At 33.3% G+C, this 21630-nt stretch overlaps 2 protein-coding genes across 2 annotated transcripts; one reads left to right on the top strand and one right to left on the bottom strand.

Annotated features, from left to right (window-relative positions):
- The first annotated feature begins 3801 nt into the window (after window positions 1–3801).
- On the top strand, window positions 3802–4802 carry LOC112510028 (dof zinc finger protein DOF1.7-like). Its single transcript, XM_025115287.1, has one exon. The coding sequence runs from the start codon at window positions 3991–3993 to the stop codon at window positions 4633–4635; it is 645 nt and encodes a 214-aa protein (XP_024971055.1). The 5' UTR covers window positions 3802–3990; the 3' UTR covers window positions 4636–4802.
- Window positions 4803–7151: 2349 nt separating this feature from the next.
- On the bottom strand, window positions 7152–17818 carry LOC112508743 (ubiquitin carboxyl-terminal hydrolase 6). The gene is made up of 18 exons (XM_025113469.1): window positions 17665–17818; window positions 16108–16253; window positions 15956–15991; window positions 15757–15864; window positions 15070–15170; window positions 14634–14760; window positions 14129–14188; window positions 13963–14030; window positions 13642–13692; window positions 13175–13283; window positions 11229–11317; window positions 10203–10272; window positions 9948–10028; window positions 9319–9414; window positions 9172–9211; window positions 8265–8384; window positions 8072–8146; window positions 7152–7312 (listed from the first exon to the last, which is right to left on the bottom strand). The coding sequence occupies exons 1-18, from the start codon at window positions 17672–17674 to the stop codon at window positions 7257–7259; spliced, it is 1443 nt and encodes a 480-aa protein (XP_024969237.1). The 5' UTR covers window positions 17675–17818; the 3' UTR covers window positions 7152–7256.
- Between the last annotated feature and the right edge of the window lie 3812 nt (window positions 17819–21630).

The raw sequence follows: 21630 nt of genomic DNA, 5'->3' as shown, positions 1-21630 counted from the left end.
ATATACTTTTTTATAAAGATAATAATTAAGTATTTTGTTGTAACTAATGATTATCCTAATTATATTTTAAATTTTTTATATTCAAAATGAAATGTTTATTCCGTATTTGATTATGTTTATCTATAGTTAGTTATATAAAAGTAAAAAATGAAGCTTTAATAAGTTGTACTTACACACGATTTACTTGTGATTTTGAATTTTAAGTAATATGCATCAATAAATAGTACTTTATGCATTAAAAAATGGTTTTTAAGAGTTTTTGTCAAATATTTTATAATATAATATAGATTATAAATATCGTAGATAAAATATCTGAACAAAGTTTGAGTTTATATGTTTAAAACTCGTATATAAACTCACTTCACCTCGTTTAATAAACTTGAATTTTAATGGTATGGATTTCTATGCATTTAGATTAAGTAGTTGACTTGATATTATTCATTGTGAATCATAATTGCAATTTTCAATCTTGAAAGTCAAAGGTAATCAATATTCACAAATGAATAAAACATGATTTTTAATTTAGCATCTAATATAAATGGGCTTCTAGATGACAAATTTAAATATTTAAAATGTTTTTTTATACTTTATTAAGTATTAAAAAATTAAGCATACCAATATATTATAACTAAATTGATTCCTAAAATGCCCTTCTAGATATTCTTTGATATCTGAGTTGTTTATAAAGTTAAAATATCGTTTGTTGTCGATAAAAATGAGAGAATTTTGTAGGAATGTTATAGGATTAGTTCGTTTTTTTATCCAGATGGTAATAACTTCATCTATTGAGGTGGCGTTTGATTTATAGAACGAAATCTGTTAGAAAAAATTAAAATGAAATTTAATCGGGTTTGATCATGCGTTTGTCGGCATAATTAGGATGAAATATGTGTTAAGAATTAGAATCTATTTATTTGATTTGTTAAATATTGCTTTAGGGTTATGATAAAATAGTGATAAATTACCAAAATACCCCTTTAAGACATTCTCATATTTTACTGCTTAATTTATAAATTTTTGGTGGCAATGGCAACAATGGCATAGACGATGGTGATGGTGGCGGTGGCAAAGACAGTAAGGGTGGTGGCGATGATGGTAGCAGTAAAGGTGGTGGTAGTGATGGGTGGAAGCTGTGACGATTGTCATGGTAGGATTAGATAGAGTAGAGTAAATACAAGGACATAATAGTCTTTTTAGAAATTTTAGATAAAATAAAATAATAATTCTTTATCAAAACCCAATAAATTTAAATTTCATTATATATAAAATTTAGAATTCCATACTAAAACTCATAGAATAAATCAATTGTATGAATAAAATTTATCAAATTTCAACAAACAAAACTACGTAGGAATAATCTGACTTAGGATCACGTGAGACCAAACTGTTTACATGAGACACATGAGACCATTTTTTTACATTTGAAACTTCATAACAGAAGTTATGCTACAGAACACTGTGAAGGTTCGGAATTTTTTTTAACGTCAGCGTGTTTTAATGTGAAGTTTCAAGTGTAAAAAAACCGGTCTCATAGATCTCACAAAAACAATCTGTTCTCACGTGAACCTAACCCGAGATAATCTTATCTAACAAATCTTAATAAAAAGTAATATAATATATTAAATATATATTAAATTGCTTTGGGGTTGACTAATTGCCTTTTGGACATGGTGGATTGGTGGTGACCACTTTGCTATGATGAAGAAATTAATATTAAAAATATAATACTTTATATTATATTATTAAATAATTAAAACGGGTTCTCGGTTAGATTCGATATTTTATATTTGTCTTTATTGATATACAAGAAGTCAAAATTCGTTTCGGTTTTCATACGACATCGTAAAATGTTCGGTTTTGAAGCTCGTTGGTCAAACACGATTTTCGTGAAGTAATACTCCCGACAATTACAAGACTAAAATACCCGTTTTTTATTTCATTATTTTTGTCGTTAGACTCGTTCCGTTGAAAAAACCGATGTTTCTTAATGCATCGATGTTACTATAAAAAGTCAAGAAATATAATAAAATTCTAATAAATCATATTAAAGATAATAATAATTGATTTCCGATTGATTCGATATTTTATGTTTGTCTCTATTGATATACAATAAGTCAAATTCGTTCGTTTTCATACGACATCGTAAAAATGTTCGGTTTTGAAGCTCGTTGGTCAAACACTACTTTCGTGAAGTAACGCTCCCGTCAATTTCAAGATTAAAATACCCGTTTACTATTTCATTATTTTTGTCGTTAGACGCGTTCAATGAGAAAAATGATCTTTCTTGATATATCGATATTACTGTAAAAAAAATAAAAAAATATAATAAAATTCTAATAAATCATATAAAAATCATGTTCAATTTCCTCGTTCGGTGTCCATCGTTAAATTAATAAGAAGGCGTTTGAGTTTGCTTATTTAAAAAACTTATGTTTTTCTACAAAAGTCTTTATCAACTTATTATAAGTTAGAATAGTTTAACTTCTTCAAAAACTCTTTATTACCGGTTTGACACGGGTATAAGCTATTTATCCAAATACTTTAAAATGCTTATTACTTATGTCATATCGAAATAAGTCAATAAGTTGTTTTTGTAAACAAACTCAACTCCTGGGATTAAATATAAAAATATTAAATCCAAAATGAATTTATTATTTAAATTAAATAATATTTTTAATATTTTTCTCGACAAGATTTTTAATTATTTTAAAATTAATTATGGATATTAAATTCGAAAAAAAATAGGTATCGGAAATTAATAAATGGAAGGATACCGACAAATATATGAAGAAGGGTATCGTGTTATGAATGGTCGACTGGATGCCATTTTTGTTTTTTTTTTTGTTTTTTTTCATAATTTATAAATAAAACTTATGTAAATATAAAATATAGAGCAAATTGTATGAAAATATAACGTATTTTAACTTGATTCATATTTTAAGTAACGTATTTTTGAAACTTTCATTTTGGTATCCAAGATGTAAAGTTTTAAAAATTTAAGTACCCGGGTAACCGGTTGAAGACTAATCTTAGATTAAAAAAAATTCATGTCACTAACCACGTCAACAAATAATATTGAGTTGAATACCACATCACTCGCCACATCAGCATGAATAACCGGTTAATGCTTTAATCGGTTACCCTTGTACTTAAATGTTTAAAGTATTACATCTTAGGTACCAAATAAAAGTTTTGAAAGTATGTTACCAAAATAGGAACCAAGTTAAAGTATAAAATATAAAATATAGAATAGGACAGGTTCAAATAAAAAGATTAAGTAACCGTTTATCAAATGTTTACTTGGGTAAGTGAACACCAAATCATGTTACCTTACCGGATGAATACGAATGAGTTATATAGAGATGAAGAATAGATTGAAAAAATATATATATGTATATAATATATATATATATATATATATATATGAAAAGGATACCTAATAGTATAATTGTCTAATGTATATATTAATATAAACTCAACAAATATATTATATCTAAAAAATAAAAGAATATTGGGTTTGTCGGGCTGATTTTGGTTCAAATAATAGTAACCTAATATCAACCCAATACCTACGGTTTAAAATTTTTATAACTCGTTTAGACATCGGGTTACTTCGAGTTAAGTTATTTTGCATTAGATTGAGTTGTGATGATCATTTGAGTTCGCATGAATCACGTTCTGATTTGAACCCATCACGTTATAAATAAATTCAAAATTGTCTTCGTATGTTACCCACCTTAATGAAGCTATGAAACCGTAATATACTTTGAATCTGATCAGCCGTGTGAGAGCTCATCAATATTCCGACGTGTGACAGCGACCGGCGGCGGCGGTGGTGGTGGTGGTCGTCGTTTTCACGCGGACTCTCGTATCATCATCGTCGATCCCACCAAATATCTTCATCATCTTAATGCCGAATCTCCCCAAAATATCTTTGACCTTTCTCTCATCCTCACACTCCAATCAAAACCCCCCAATTTCATCATCCAAATGCATCATCAACCCTTTTCATCTCAAATTATGAGTATGAACCCTCAATTTCCAGAAAACGAGCATCTCAATTGCCCTAGATGCGATTCCAGTAACACCAAATTCTGTTATTACAATAACTACAATCTCTTACAGCCTCGCCATTTCTGTAAGAATTGTCGACGTTATTGGACCAAAGGCGGAACTCTCCGTAACATCCCCGTCGGCGGCGGAACTCGTAAAATCAACAAACGATCTCCGATCTCCAGCAAACGACCAGCTGATTCTTCGCCTCCTACTTCACCGGCGACCACTCCACCGCCACCGTCAGCGTCAGGTGAATCGGAGACGGAACGCTCGGGGATTTTCAGTTATGGTAATAATCAGAGGAAATTGGATGGTGGAAGTTTCAATTTGATGATGAGATCGAATCACAGGATGCAATACGGGAGTTTTGTAGATGGTTTGAGATCGAATTTGGGCGGTGGATCTGAAGAGGATGGTTTGATCGGAACTCCGGCGAGTGACGTGTACCAGAAAAAGCATTTGAGTTTGAACGATGAAGGCGGAAGTGGTGGCGGAAGAGAAGAATCGAGCGGTTGGAACGGTGGTGGGAATGGGTGGCCGAATCTTTCCATTTTCACACCAGGTTCCAACCTCCATTAGAGCTTAATTTTTAATAATTTATTAAAAATATATATAAATCATTAAATATTTTTGCTAAATTAATTTTGTTATTTTATGTACTTTTTACTTCTTATTATAACTGTGGGTATCTGGATCAGCTTATCTGTACTGAATAATCTTTCGAATGATCACGGATGGTTTGAAAACTAGAGTCATCCTAGCTGAAGTTGTTCATGGCGGGATAGCCTGCTAGACCCACCCTGATTCGTCAGCTAGAAAAGCAGGCTTAGGGTCTGTTTTTTTTTTCCAAAATTACCTCTTAATACCTCTGAAGTCTGATTCGTTCAGACGTTTGGATATCAAGAACGTTTGTTTTATTTTTAAAATAAGAGCTTAAAAGTTCTGAATGTCCTCTAAAATTTTAAGTGGTAAACATATCTCTTAATACCTCTTCAATGATTCAATCTAATCCGCCCTCTATCAAATGGTTCATATTTTGGGGGCGGGAAGTGGTTTTTCAGTAAAAAAATATTTTATCTTTTATACTTTTGTAAAAAAAAAATTAATCCTTTATATTTTGCACTGGTTTGACCAATTCAGATTTCACGAGAAGTAAAAACATACAATCTTACTGGTCCAGATTTCAGACTTCAGGATCACCTCTTATAAATCAGAAGTGAAATTTGACTGCAGTACCTTTTAAAAAATAAACGACACCCTAAACTATTAGTTTCGAAGAAAATGGACGGGTCTGGATTGATTTGTTAAAATTAATCAGGGTATGGGAGATGCAAAAATATGAGTAAGCCCGTGAGATTCGTTAATATTTTTATAATTAATCTACTCTTGGAAATTTTTTATAGATTGTACATTGTTATGTATTTATGTCTGATTTTAACTTGGAAAAATTGTTATGTGTTTGAATTATTTTACATAACCTGTGATTTTATATAAGATTTTTTTCTTAAAAATATAAAAATATTTTTAGGGTCGAAAACTCATGGGCAAGCCCGCCCATTTATAGGGCAGGCAAGGACAAATTTTCAAACTCATAAAAAAGGCTTGGATTTGCTATATTAAGTCGGTTGTACAAGAAAAAGAGGTTAGGTCCGACCCAAACCCATAATTATCAGCTTCAAGGTGAGCCTCCATGACCATAGAGGTTTTGGGCCTTTGGGAGGGTATATTTTTTTTGGATTAACCTGGATATTCAACCCGCTACGCGAGCCAACTAATCCCAGGACGACCACCCGCTATGCGAGCCAACTAATCCCAGAACGACCACCCGCTTCACGGATAGCCTGGAGTCACTGTATTTGAACCTACGTGGCTATAAGAAGATTTTTATTTCTTCTTTGAATCAAATCTGGGTCCTCCAAACACTATCTTTGGAGTCCAAGCTCAAACCTATCGTGCACCGTTCTTGTGGTTGGCAGGATACCTTTTGGTCCTTCTGCTACAGTATCATACTAAATGCATGTTTTATATAAACCGGCCATAAAAATTCTTGACGGGATGAGTAATTGAAAACCTGCGTACTGCGTAAAACTAGTAAAGAATATGACGTTCATTTTTTATAATTATAAAGGTTCTGTAAAACAAAATGAGAAAAAAAACAACTAAAATTCTAATGACCATATAAATTTAAAGAACATATTCGAATATTTGCATAATAGATTTGTTATTTGGAATAATTATCGGGAAGGTATGTATATCGTTGTTGTTTTTTTAAGTATATAATACTTACATACGACAAATAAAACAAATAAATTTACATACCCTTCTCACATTTATGAGGTTTGAACATTTGACTTCCTAGGAGGCCAAAGACTCATATACCGTTAGACCGAAGACATATATATATATATACATATATATATCATACGAGCCTTGTTTATTGCTTTTCTTTTACGCTTTCGTCTTCTAACTCTTTTTTTCGCATGATCCTTCGTAAATCTTATGATGAACGATAATCATTACCATTCAAGATTATCATCATAAACACCATCAGGTTCTCAAAACTTAGGGTGTAAACGAGTGGAGCTTTTAACGAGCTACTCGAGCTCGAGCTTAATAATTATCGAGCTCGATTTGATCTCGAACATAAAATAAAGCTCACATAACTTAACAAGTCGAACTCCATAACACCAATGTTCAACTCGACTCTAACTCGTTTGAAAGTTCTACGAGTCAAACCGTTCAAGCTCTCACTTTTTCAAGCCAAACATTTTTATATGCTTACAAATTATATAAACAGAACATAAAAATTATCAAGCTTATAAACGAGCATCGAGCTCAAGCTCAAACATGGAAAAATATTGGAGCTCAATCTTGAACCCGACTTTGAAAAAGTTAATCGAGCTCGAGCAAAGCTCATCCCGATACTAATTTTTTCGAGCCGAGCTCGAATAAGCTGAAGCTCGACTCGACCTCCTACTTGAAACATTGCCCTAAAACAAAAGCAATGAACAAACAACATTACCCATCAAACAAGTCTTGTATTTATATTTATCACTAAAAAAAGTTTCAAACCACATCAAACACAATTGTTTGTGACATCCAAACCTCAGGGTTTGTTCTTCACTCCCAAGTTCTACATTGGTATAAACTAAATAAATGTTCGAATAATCAAATTACACAATGCTAACGGAAATATAACGTTACATGGCAACGGTACGAGCCTTGTACATGCAAATGTAAGCCATATGCCAATCACCTGAAAACAATCAATCCAGATCAAACTTGTTTGTTAGCAGCTTGATGAGACTCATAGCTTATTCGGTCAGCTATAAATGATTGTTTGATAGTGGTTTAATGATAAAAGAATTGGCTTATGCAATAAGCTTCTAGTGGGGAGCTTTATGTAGAAAGCCAAAAATTTCTCAAACCTAGCCCTCCCAATTAAAAAACACGCCCATTCAGCCATTCCATCTATATGAGAAAACCCTTCCAAAATCTATACACAAAGATTAATCCACATTCCACACAAACAGTTTTATCCCTGTAAGACTTGACGCCTGTTTGTTAGCAGCTTAATGGGACTCATAGCTTATTCGGCCAACCATACATGACTCTCTAGTCGTGGATTAATGATATAGAAATTGGTTTATTCATAAGTTTTGCCGGGGGGACTCCATGCAGAAAATCAAGTTTTTTTCAAACTTGTCACTCTATTAAAAACACGTTATTTCCATATATGAAAAAACCGCCTCATACTAGGAAAACCAACCAAACAACCCATAGTCATATTGGGAAACTTCAAATGAGAACCATAAATATTTTGACATCAGAACCAATTATTTCATGTATTACTCATTATTATCATAATGCATCTTCATTATGTAACATGAAGAGTTAGTTGGTTCTCAGGTTCTCAAAATATTTATGGTTCTAATATGAGCGTGCCTGGTTGGACTAATTACAATAATAAATTAGAAACCATCAAATGGGATCTTTTGGAGCAAACGATTCATACCTCCTCCAGAAAGCTTTGTTATATCTTCTTCCCTTTGTGGGATAGGATTATCATCGTCGAACTGGATCCATTTCCCTATAAAAACGTCAATTATTAGCTCGTTTTTATCTCATGTAGAACAGGTTCCAACAAATGTAAACCAAAATAATACGATTTTTTTTGCTAAAATAAGATGAAACAGACACGGACTGACCATTTTCTTGCTTGACCCAAGCAACGTAATGACCTGAATCGGCACTTCGGCCTTTATGAGTCAGCACAGCGACCAAATCATATACTCCGGTCAACTGTGTTTTCTTATCAGACACGACACCTGAAAAAACAAAAATGAATGGTAAAATCTAAAAGGATGACACACAACTGTGCACAAAAAAAAAGATATAACAGGGGAAAGAAAAGTCCTGGACGCCATTTGGTAAGCAGACGGGAGTGGACAGGACTGAACAGACAAATGTGAGATGGTGGGTGAAAGAATTTTGTAAGGTTTTAGGGTTTTATGGTCAGTTTATTAGCAGATTAATGAGCTTAATGGGACTCGCAAATTATTCGGTCAGCTATACATGATTGTTTGGTAGTGGCTTAAGGATATAGAAAGTGGCTTATTCATTAAACTTCTAGGAGAAGCTTTATGCAGAAAGCCAAGTTTTTTCCAAACCTGCTCATCCAATTAACCACTCTCCTTCCATCTATGGAAAAACCCTCCAAAACAAAAACCTTCCCAATCTATAATGACAGATTAATCAACATAAACAGTTTTATCCTTACAAAACTTGATGGAAAATCAACCAAACAACCCCTTAATTTGACATGGGTAGTTTGTGTATTCCATCAATCTTGTCTCATCTCCTTGATTTTAGTTCCACCTATTTTGGTGGGACAAAAAAAAAACTCAGTCGTGTTCTGTTCTAGTATAATGTAGCGCCAAACATGGAACAAGTTTTTGTTTTGTCCTATCCCGTTCTATCCCACGTACTAAACGCAAGTTGAAGGGTGGATGTATGCCAAAGCATACAACGCAATGTAAAAGCCTTATATCCAGTTGGTCTAGTTGCCAAAAATATAGATTTTATATAAACGGAACTTCATAGAAAGACGTTAACCTTCTCCGGAAGTAGCTTTAGATGATTCTCCGCTTCCATTCTGCATGAACAAAATTCACAATGTGTATTTTTCTAAGCATGTCCATGTGAGATTTGGAACATTTACTTAAATTGTAACCGAATATATATATATATATATATATATACCTCTGCATCAGACATCTTAACATCATTGTCCACTGAAGCAGAGCTCTTTTCTTTGAGTTTCAAACCAGCCTTTCTACCGTCTTCATCTCTTAGCATCTACAAATACCAAAAAGTTAAATCAAAATGACAAATATGAGCATTATTTCTTCCCTTTTTAACTTGCATATGAAAAAAGAAGCAACAAGTAACTATAAGAATGTTGTTTTATATGTGAATTTAAAAACCAAGATCATTGAAAACGCATAGAAGTATTTAAACTAGTCTAAAAACAATCCAAAGTGCTTGCCATATAACTCAGTGATGGATAAGTAATGAGCTTAATGAACTCGCAACTTATTCGGTCAGCTATCCATGACTATTTGGTAGTGGCTTAATTATATAGAAAGTGACTTATTCAGCAAGCTTTTCGGGGGGGAGCTTTATGCATAAAGTCAAGGTTTTCCAAACCTGCTCCCAATTAAAAAGCACGCTTCTCTGAAGAAGAAAAATCTCTCCCAAATAAAAACCTTCAAAATCTATACAGACAGATTAATCCACAAGACATCTTTATCCATACAGGACTTAATGAAAAACCAACCAAACAGCCCCTAACTTATGTATTGGTGTTTGCTAGGGCCAAACTTACAAACCTGACGAGGAGCTTCCAGCTGTTTGCGGAGATCATCTGAACAAAGATCAAAAACATCCAACTCTAATGGATAATCCACTTTCTGAAAAACCAAGCACAGATAATCAATAAAAACTTCATTTTGGAGGAAGAGTGATCAAATTAAGGGCCAAGAGCTTCAATGATTTATCTTCCACGTAGTAACCCCACAAAAGCAGAGTAATTAAATGCATTCTTAATAATTAAATTGTTCGATAGATCGGGATAAGTTTATTACCCTCAAAATCTTTGCTTTCTGATTAGATTCCCTCTTCCAGAAAAATCGAACAAACTGAATAGTTAAGTACCTTGCATAAAAGCAAATAGTTTAAGAAGAGTCAAGATATGTCCGAAAATTACCAATCTAAAACAGAGTCCATGCATTCTCACATAAATCGAGGGGAGAGAGGAGTTGCGAGACAATAACTTAAGCCTAACTAGGGGTTTCCATTGGGGATAACTACAAAAATGACCATTTTGAGAAGGGTCGCATATTAATTTCACAAAACCCCTTAAATTCCGCAAATTCACTTTTATTGGCTTAAGATTTAGGGTTTTGAGATATTCTTGCAAATTTTCGCAAAGTTTCCCTTTTTTGTGTAATTCCATTTTGTATGAGCCCACCACAAACAAGATTTTGCCAAAAAGAGGAAAGCTTTAGCTAAAGTCAATGTAAACCTCTCTTAAGAATTCACTTTTATTGGCTAAAGAATTTAGGGTTTTGAGATATTCTTGCAAAATTTCGCAGAGTTTAGCTTTTTTGTGTAATTCCATTTGGTATTGAAATCCATCACAAACAAATTTTCACAAAAAAGAAGGAAAACTTCAGAGGAAGTCAATGTAAACTTCTCAAAACCCTAAAAATTTACTTTTATTTGCTAAAAAATTTTATAGTGTTTTGAAATATTCTTGCAAAATTTCACAAAGTTTCCCTTTTTTGTGTAATTCCATTTTGTATTGGGATCCACTACAAACAAAATTTCGCAAAAAAAGTGGAAAACTTCAGCAAAAGTCAATATAAATTTCAAAAACCCCTAAGAATTTCACAAAAAAGAGTTGGATTTCGCGAAGTTGGTGATCGTTTTGTACAATTTCCCAAAAAAGGGGGGTCGTTTTGCGGGAGTTCACATCCAAGAGTGGTTGTTATTTGTACTTGTCCCTTTCCACTGTCTGTTAAGTTCCTACATGTGAAGACTACAGCCTTGTAAGCTAAACTAGTGCTTGTGTTTCAGACACAAAATTTAGAGACGGTAGGAGATGTTACTTTGGCAATCCATTAATATGTGAATCCTTCAAGTAAACCGCACTGCGCCCCAAAGAAGGAGAAGCCTTTTCTAGCTCCGATTTCAGCCCCTGCAAAAAGTAAGTCGGTAAGTACGCTAGTTAAACAAGCTATCAATCAAAGCCAATATTGGCCAAAACAGGCAGATTTTCTTGCTGTTGCCGGAAGTATTATTGATGAGATCTTTGATCAATGGTCAAGGCCCACCCCAACAAAAAAAGAACACATGACTGAGTTGTTTTGAACGCATTAAGCAAATAACCAAGGTTATATGTAACAAGACAATTCAAGGGCATTAAGATCCAATAACACTCTTTAAAAAGAAAACAAAGAAGAGAGATTTCTATGCAGTCCCAAGGGAAGAAGATATCTACAAAAATGACGATTACAAAATTACGTTAAAGAACTCCCAATTACCCTTTTCTATTTGCCAAGATAACCATCATTCCACAGTTAGTAAAGTTAAGTTTAATCATTATCTAGCATAATACGTTCCAAATCAAGGACCATGCTAAAGTAAATAATGTATAAAATCAGATCATGTGAGGCCGTCAAGTGCACGAGTGGAACATTTATGAGCTCAAGGCTAGATAATACCGATCTTACCTATTTGTCGTATGCTTAGGGTCGTAGTGCGTAAAGTTAGCGGACATGGTTCATGGTGGCCACTTTCATTTGGTAGACAGTGTTAGTGGTACAATATATAATTTAATTTGGTAAATTTAGGACAAAACACCTAAACATTTATAGAGAGAGAGGAGAGAGAGTCTGATTCATTTAATAATGTGTAAAAAACAATGCGGAACTTATGATATTAGCATATGAATGACCTCACTAAGTACAATAATAACAATAATGGTTGATATGATCATAATTTATTAAATGGATATAGTAAATTAGTAATAACAATAAATTCAACCCCAATATTTAATGGAATTAAAAAAAACTAATCTAATCAAAATCCACGATCCAAATAACTTAGAAGTACTAAAAGAAATTAAATGATCTAAATATATAATATCTTCAATTCAAGTCATCTATTCCTTCCATTCGCCATTTTGAGAATCCCTCTCTTGAGAACTATAAATATAGGATTTTAGTAGCCTTAAACCTTGACTTTGTGATTGCCTCAAATTTGGAACAATTGGTCTTGCAATGCAAGTCTTCATTGAAACCTAGTGTTCTTGTCTATGTTAGCTGTTGGATTTCCTCATTAAATATCAATTGATGATAAAAGTAAATGCATAAAGAATGGTAATTAAACTTAAATAGAATATATTATATTCCAAATAGTCAAATATTAAATTAGTGACTAGTTAAAACCAGATCAACTTGGTATGCAAACAGACGTGAACCAGCTCAAATAATTTGAAGCAGGATGCAGAGCTCATGCAGGTGAATTAAGTCAATAAATGGGATATATTCTAGAAACCTATTCAAGACACCCAAAGTTCAATTACCATATTAAGAGGCCACGGTAAGGTCAACCAGTGTGTCCCTTCTGTATGCATTAGCAACATCCTATTTCTGAATATCCATTAAAAAATAGGTCCAATATCACATGTGTAGAAGCCTGAACTAATTGTCCTCTTTTCTATTTTTGCCTCAAAAAGAGGATTATAGAATTCTATCACTTGCTACACGTAATTTTTGCCCATAATCATTTCACTTCTATTGCAATTTATACATAAATGCTACTCTGCAGAGACCAGACCAACGACATGTATGTAAAGTAGATTACTATGGGAATTGTACCGTATTTTTAATTTTACACATGCATAAGAAATCATGTGAACAACAGTGCTAGCAAAAAGCAAATAGTCGCAAGACAACATCGACTCATGACCTACACTTCGGTTAATAACAAAAATGACAAAGATAGAAAAATATGATCTCACAAGTGCAGTCACTTCTACAATAGAACTTACATGCTTCAGTCCCTCGTGCAAATGATTCACCTCATGTGATATGTGGCATTTAAGAGAATAAACCGATTCTGTCTCTAAACTTTCTTCACCACTTTCCGCACAATGCACCCTACAGACATACTATAGGTAAGACGAGAAATGTAGTGAAAGATGGGGTGTATGCCGTGTATATACAAGAAGCAAGAGAAATGAAACATCATTTTGAAAGATCTTACAGTCAGTTATATAAGTCAAAGACAAGAAACTGTCCTGCAATACTCTCTTAACAGAAGAAAAAAACAGTGGAAAGAACACCAAATGATTTGCTTGAAGCAGCTACTAATCATCCTCTTTTTCTTTTCACCATGTTCCTCATAAGGTTGCCATGCAAAATAATTTTTGCAGGCTTTGATGGTTAACATACCAAAAGAAAACTTGAAAAATGAAGCTATTAAAAAATGTTCAAACGAAGTAGGAGTATCATGTACCTGCTAACAAGGTCAATGCCGAAAAGTGCCTTCACTGTATCAGTATTTTGACTGCACATTAAATGAGAATAATAATCATCAATTTGATAGAAAACAAACTAATCCAGATAGAAATAGCATCTTCAATTATCTCATCAGTCTAAGTGTGATTGGCTGATAAATCTGCTAAAAATTTGATTTGATGAGATCTCATTTACAAAGATTTTTCTTAACTATAAAGCCATATCATTTATCGTACAGAATCGTACCTTTCAAGTGTTTTCTATAATAGAAGCGATCATGACCAAAATTTTCTAATAAGCCAAAATAAAATCAAAATACCTAGAACTTGGTGATCTAAGAGCCTGAGAAAGAGTATACAAAATCTGCGTCCAGCATTCTTCAGCATCCTGACGGTTATCAAAAGGATTTAAGTATCAAAACTCAAAAGACTGAACAACTTCGAGCAATAAAAATTAATATCATAAAAGAATGAACTCAAAGAAACCTGTTGCATAAAGGACCCATTATGCAGCTGCCCGAATTGAGGATACTTTTTCCGCAATACCTATGATCATACATGACATGCCATAAATAAACACACCTTTTGAGAATTCTTTCAAAAAAACGGTGCAGTAAAACACAATCATAATCGGCTGATAAGTTCCCTTCTGGCAGTTTCAGAAGAGAAAAGGTCTGCCCAATGATTAGATAACCATCAACAGGTTGTCTTTAAAGCTGAATCCTCAAAGGAAAATATCTAAAAGAATTGCATGATCTAATAAAATCATATTTACCAAAAGCACAAAATCTACAACGATAAAGAGTGAAACTTAAATTTAGGGCACATTGAACAAGGGATTGCAACTAACGTGTGCTTGACAACAGTTGCTGACATATCACTATTAGTAACTAAAAAGACTACTGCTTTTGTTACCATCTTCAGAACACTACTGTTAGCTCCAAATTCATATTAACACAGTTATATTATGGAAGTTCAGGAGAAAATGCACCATCCAAAACTGCATTGGAGCGACTGGCTTGACATTTTTATCGAGCTCGTTAAACAAGTCTCGTGTTGCAACAGTCAATAGATGAGATGACTGATCCAAATCATTGCTTCTGCCAGCCTGTGGATACCTGAGCAACAAGAAATGCGTAAACATGGTGTTGGTGAGCATTTATTACTTTTGTCAAAGAGAATAAATGAACCTTAGTTACATTGAACTCCAGATGCAGAACTAATCAAATGATAGAAGTATACCATCTGAATAGCAAAAGAATAGTAGAACTACAACAGTCCATCTCACCATAGGCCCCCATGAGCAAAGTTAATGCAAGAACAAACGAATTACAGTACACACAAAAAGCAAAGCCATAAAGAAAGCATCTGGAAGCTAAACACTCTTGAACACAGTTTAGTATTCCTTGCATTAAAAAATAACTCACTCAATCAATGAAGATTTAAGCTCTGGGACTGAATGCAGGCATTGCATGGTGGAATTCATGTAGCAGGTATTTCCCAGATTGAATAATCCAGCAGAATGCCCCTAAACATTAAAAAAACAAAAAGGGCTAGGTCATTGCTTCTCCAAACATGGTATAGATGCCAAGCATCAATCAATAATAAACCAAACATAAAATAAGCATCAAGAACATGTACATCCAATAAATCTTTTTATCAAACAAAGTGTTTTCAAGTGTCAAATCTAGTGAAGTTATGTGCTCCACTTTTTGACGTGATTCACACTTGCAATAAACAAACATGTAATGCAAAAGTTGAGTGAGCATATAGCATATATGGCAAGTTGGTCAAGTAGTATCTGTGAAATAGGTCGTGAAAAAAGTTAACGTGTTTGCTACAGCTCAGCCAGTTTAACATACAGACCTAAACAACAAGAGGTTCATAGACTAGTTACTTGGTAAAAATGATTTTGCCTGGCACATAGATTGAATATGACTTTTGTATGTAAAACAAAAAGTCAGGAATGCCAAAGGGCCACTGGCCCAACGGTATTCGGAAACCCAACCTTCGTAGAGGTCAAGGGTTCCAACCTCACCAAAGGTGAGGAGCGGGTGAGTTTCATTTTCCATATATAAATATTTTATACTTCAAAAAAAGGTCAAGAACCTTACCACAGCAACTACTTGTTCTTCTTCTGGAAGGTCTTCCATAAAAACAGGGCCCTTCTCTGGAGCCTTTACAATCTCATCAGCAGTTCCCATCATCATTAATTTTTGACCCTATAAACAACGAAACAACATTTACCACCAATTCCAGTGATGCAAGTCAATTAACTGTCAAATGTAAGAGAGATCATTTAAGACAATTCACCTCTTTCACCCCCAGTTTCGACCAATCAGAGTCATCCTGGTTAACAGAAACCATTAGGGAGATCATGGGACCTTAAAGATTAGATCATGTAATACTACATAGCCAAAATAAATTAAAATATATATATATAGCATGTGCAACCACAGGATTACCTTTAGTAATCCACCTTTCATCACTATCTTTTGCCTTTCAGGTGGCACCCCTGTGAGGTCATACAACTGACATTTGAAAACATAGGGAGGCTGGGTTGTATCTATCTCCACTGCCGGGTATAGCTCTTTTTGCCATTTTACACTCACTGTGGTAAGGACATAAATGACACCGTAAAAAACATACCTTCGAAAGAGAAACTTAAACCGCAAAGTTGGCTAGTAAATGTATACACAATTGTGATGTTGTGCCCTTAAAAATATCATACGCATCATGCATGTACTCTAGCGGCATGGCTTTCTTTTTTAACAGAAAAGACTCTCATAGCTACCATCAGGACTTCTAACCACAAATAAACTATAGCAACTGGTAGATGAAAATGTTGACATCCAAAAGATAACACAGGTAACGTAACAACCTCACACAAAAAACCAATGTACATAAAACTAAATAACAGAAAAGATGTACTTACAATCTTCCAGTCTCACACACACAAGCATAAGAGAAGAAGTAATCAACAGTACAAGAAAACAACAATTGGCTCAGTGTCAAGTAAGGATCAAGAAGCCTACAGAGCATTGACAATTTTATTTGAAGTGTACAACTGACTAGAAAAAAACACTTCATTTGTTTCATTAGAAACCTCGTTCTGCTAGGCGCAAGTGTGACCAACAATAACAAACACCAAGACAACAAAGAAATAATCACCACAACCCAGAATCATATAACATCAAGAGAAAGAAACCACCATTGCTATACACACAGCATGGTTTCCATGATCAAAGATGTCATCAGAGAGAGAATAGTCAAAAAAGGTCTTTAGAGCCATCAAGGAGGCAACTTGGCAGGTAACCTTTGAAGTCTACTATTCCTTCTTCCCTAGTCCCTACCTTCCCCAATCACACACATGAAAGTACTCGGAAGCCATGGCACTAACAAATACATGAAATGTTTGTACAAAGGTGCTCCAAGTATACGGTTATGCAAATATCCCCAGAATTAATTACGCCATGGACTGCCTTAAAATTTCTAAGGTCAATTAATCCTATTGAGACCACTCACCGTTTACTAATATAATCTACATCTGTAAACTAGTACATAATTGATAGTCGCATATAAGGCCTGAGTCCATTTGCAAGTCCTAACACTTGCTGAGGCCATTCGTAAGTCTCTAACACTTACTGGGTTTGTATCCAATTTGCCCTCTATATATATAAGAGTGTGTGTGTGTGGATAGCAAGCTAGTCAAGTAACTACAACAAAAATCGGTAATCGGTCTCTAAAAAACCACATAAAATAGCCAAATACATAAAAAAAAAACCAATGTCAATCCATCCGCAACTACAGCTAACGTAATCTGATTCACCAGGTTGAGCCCTAGATACGTAAAATCAAACACAGCAACAAATTAAATCAGCTGAACACGTATAAGGCCAACAATCGCAAGTCATTAACATATATACAAATCGGAAACAAATGATGTGCACAAACTGTGGGGTTGATTCATGAATCAATGCCTAAAATGAATTGCAATTTCAATCAATAGCAGATTAATCGACCTGTCGGCATAATTACAAGCAGACTCTGATTGTTGGCGTGATCGAGCGGGAGCCGAAGAGAGCTGTTTGCTTGGAGGAAAGGGCAACGATAACCGAGAGACCAATTTAGAAAAATCTTTTAGGAGAATCGAGTCGAGAGAGAGCGTCAATAAAAATTCGGTGAGGAGGAATCGTAGTATACTTGTACCGCCGTATTTGCTTAATGGGCCGGACCCTATGTAAATGAGCCCATGTCATCGACCCATTTATACGGAGGTGGGTTTTGTACGGTATCAAAAAAAAAAATTAATGTTAGGGGTTTTTACGGTCCGGTTTTGAACGGTTTAATTCTTTAAACCATAAGCCAAGTTGTAATAACGGTTTAAATTTCTCCAAATTGAGTATTTTGGTCCTAATTGACCAAACCGATCAGTCTACGATCTGATTTGGTCGGTTTAATCTTCCAAACCACAAATCAAATTGTAATGACGGATTAAATTTTTCCCAAGTCAATCATTTTGGCTGTAATTGACCAAACCCGTCTTCAGTTTCCCATTTGGTTTGGTCAGTTTAATCTTCTAGACCATAAATCAAACTGTAATGGTGGTTTAAATTTGGTTGTAATTGAGTAAATCGGTCGAACCGAACCACAAAAAGACGGTCTATTCTGACCAATTTGGATAAGCGCTTACCGGGTAAGTATTTGGGTAAGCCCCTTACTTTCCATTTTTGTGGATCATGGATCCTTTTATGAATATAATTGAAGGTTTTGTGTGATTATTATTGTAATATTTATGTTGTCCAACAAGTAAAATGTGGTCATTAGAATTTTATATTGTGAAATTTGAGCAGAATCATTGTATGTCTTACATTCATGTACGTACTCATTGATTCAACATAGATTCGTCAAAACAATGCAGTGTGTACTATGTGAAGAAACTGGAATACGATATCAGATATGTTGAGATGTAGTGCGGGAGAAACAGGTAAAACAAACTGCATGAGCATCATGTGTAAAATTTACAGTTGTTGCACATGCATGATGCAAAAATAACAGACCTGTGTGTTGATGCGTATTATCGAGCAGTATTAAATGCTTTGGCCATGTATAGAAATGGTTACGTGTTCAGTTCGAACGTCATAATATTATAACTTATCACATATTATACCACGAAATCATATTTTGTGACAATAATATATTTGTATGTATCACCATCAACGTAGCCCCTTAGGAAAGTCCCTTTGGTGGTGTAGGAAAAAGAAGCTGGCCTACCCTCCAAAACACCTGTACTTTTACCAGTCTCAATCACGGGAATGTAATACGCAGTGTCCTAGAACATGGTGGGTGGAGCCAGGTTTAAACACAACAGTTTATTGTGAAAGCTTCACCTTTTTTGCCGGGACCAAAAAAACCTGTTGTTTCCAAAGGTTTTTGTTTATATTTTCATATGAACGGAATGTTTATGAAATCAACTGCAATTTTGTGTCGGTGTCACGTAGGCTGATATACCTTACGATACTCAATTTTATTTTTATGCACAAAAAGTTTGTGGATTATTATGTTAATAATCAATAAAATATGCACCATTATGTTTACAGGGCAAATTACATGAAAAAATAACGTGCTTTAATTTGATTCATATTTTGGGTAACGTGCTTTAACTTGATTCATATTTTGGGTAACGTACTTTCAAGACTTTCATTTTAGTACCTAAGATGTAAGGTTTTAAACATTTAAGTCATCGGGTAATTGGTTGATGTGACGAGTGATGTGATATTCAACTCAATATTATTTGTTGACGTGATTAATGATATGAATTTTTTTTAATTTGAAATTGGTCTTTAACCAGTGATCCGGGTACTTAAATGTTTAAAACTTTACATCTTAAGTATCGAAAATGAAATTCTAAAAACACGTTACCCAAAATAAAAATAAAATCAAGGTACATTATTTTTTCATATAATTTGTCTAAGAGATAACAATAATAGTTGAGTGGATTCTATTTGTTACATATCAATATGCAATGCTGGTGCACATTATTTTATTAATAAAATATTTATTTATATTATATTATAAAGCATTTGACAAAAACTCTTATAAATTATTTTTATACATGAAGTATTGTTTATTGATACATATTACTTAAAATTCAACATTACAAGTAAATAATGCATAAGTACAATTTATTAAAGCTCCATACTTGAATTCGTGTAACTAACTACAAATAAACATAATCAAATACCGGATAAACATTTTATTTTAAATATAAAAAATATAAAATATAATTAGAATAATCATTATATTCTAACATAATACTTAATTATTATTTTTATAAAAAATTATCTTATTTAATCAAAAATAAATTACTTCCTTATTAAACCTAAGTTGAATTATAATAAAAAAAAAAAGTTGAATTAAAAAATTTACACAACAAAACAAGAACTTTAAAATAATTAATTTTATACTAATATCTGCATATTTTTAAAAAAAAATTAAGATATCTTCAAATTATGTTTTATTTAAAAGCAAAAACAATATCGTCTTTTTCAAAAGCACATAAAAACGTATAACATCAACAGGGGACAAATTAAAACGAAATATTAAAATAAAGATGTATCTCGCTGTATTACACGAATAACATTCTAGTAATCATAATATTGCTATGATTAGTTGTTTTTTAAACATTTTTTCATGTATATTGTAACAGTAAAAATAATAATATTTGAAAGAAAAAAACATAAATGGTAATAACTTAATTTTTAATATATCGTGTCAAAAACAAACTTAGAAAATATAAATAGATATAAATAAATATAGATTTTTAAAGGCATAAATGGAAATAACTTTAATTTCTAATGTTTTGGGTCAAAGAAAATGTTGAAACCTTTATACCAATATATATATATATAGGGTTGGGTTCACGTGAGACCATACTGTTTTCGTGAGACCCATAAGACCACATTTTACTGTGAAGTTTCAAGTGTAAAAAGTTGGTCTTACGGGTCTCACGAAAACAGACTGGTCTCACGTGATCCCAAATATATATATATATAGAGAGAGAGAGAGAGAGAGAGAGAGAGAGAGAGAGAGTTGTGATCAGGTGAGACTACTTTTTACCACTTGAAACTATACAAGAAAAACGCTGTGAATGTAACTTTCACAGTATTTTTGCTGTGAATGTTTGACTTCTTTTAATTTCACAACGTTTTGCTATGAAGTTTCAAATGTAAAAAAATGATCTCACGAAGACAGACTGATCTCACGTGAACCTAACCCTATATATATATATATATATATATATGTGTGTGTGTGTGTGTGTGTAGACATAAATGATAATAACTTGATTTTTAATATTTTGGGTCAAAAGCGAACTTTGAAAATTTTAGTTTCTGTTATTGAGAGAGACCAAAACGAACAATACCACAAATGTTTTTATGCAAAAAAGAAAACTCCATGGATGATGGATCTAATCCAACAAACGCAGTGCAATTTACTCGTCTATTTTCCCTAATAAACCAGTTTTATTAGGTTTTATGTATTCTAACGGTGTTTCCCGACCGGCTTGACCTATTCACATTTTAATTAATTTTCCGTTCTTGCCCATTTTACCAGTCGTAACTAAAACATAACCTAAAATTATCCACTTCACTTTAAATTGCTTGAATTGTTGTATTCAAGTGTTTAGTTTTTATGTTATTAGACATTAGTTTATGTTACATATAAGGAATAATATAAGAGAATTCAAAGCACATATGTTCTAACGGTAACCGACAATTCAGTTACTCATATCATAACCTATCTATGATCAACAATACGAATAACCAATGCTTCAACGTTTCATGTACGTAAAACAAGAACACTGAACCATTTGGATTTGCATCAAGACATACACAGCCATATCCGACATGACCAACGAGGGGAATTGAAAATGATGGTGACATGGACAAGCCATAACAACGGTGGTTGAGCAAAACGTGGCAAAAAGA

The sequence above is a fragment of the Cynara cardunculus genome (genome assembly GCF_001531365.2).
Source record: "Cynara cardunculus var. scolymus isolate 2C chromosome LG 3, CcrdV1, whole genome shotgun sequence".
Taxonomy (NCBI): Eukaryota; Viridiplantae; Streptophyta; class Magnoliopsida; order Asterales; family Asteraceae; genus Cynara; species Cynara cardunculus.
The sequence above is the reverse complement of the archived record's forward strand: the minus strand, read 5'-3'. Positions and strand labels throughout refer to the sequence as shown.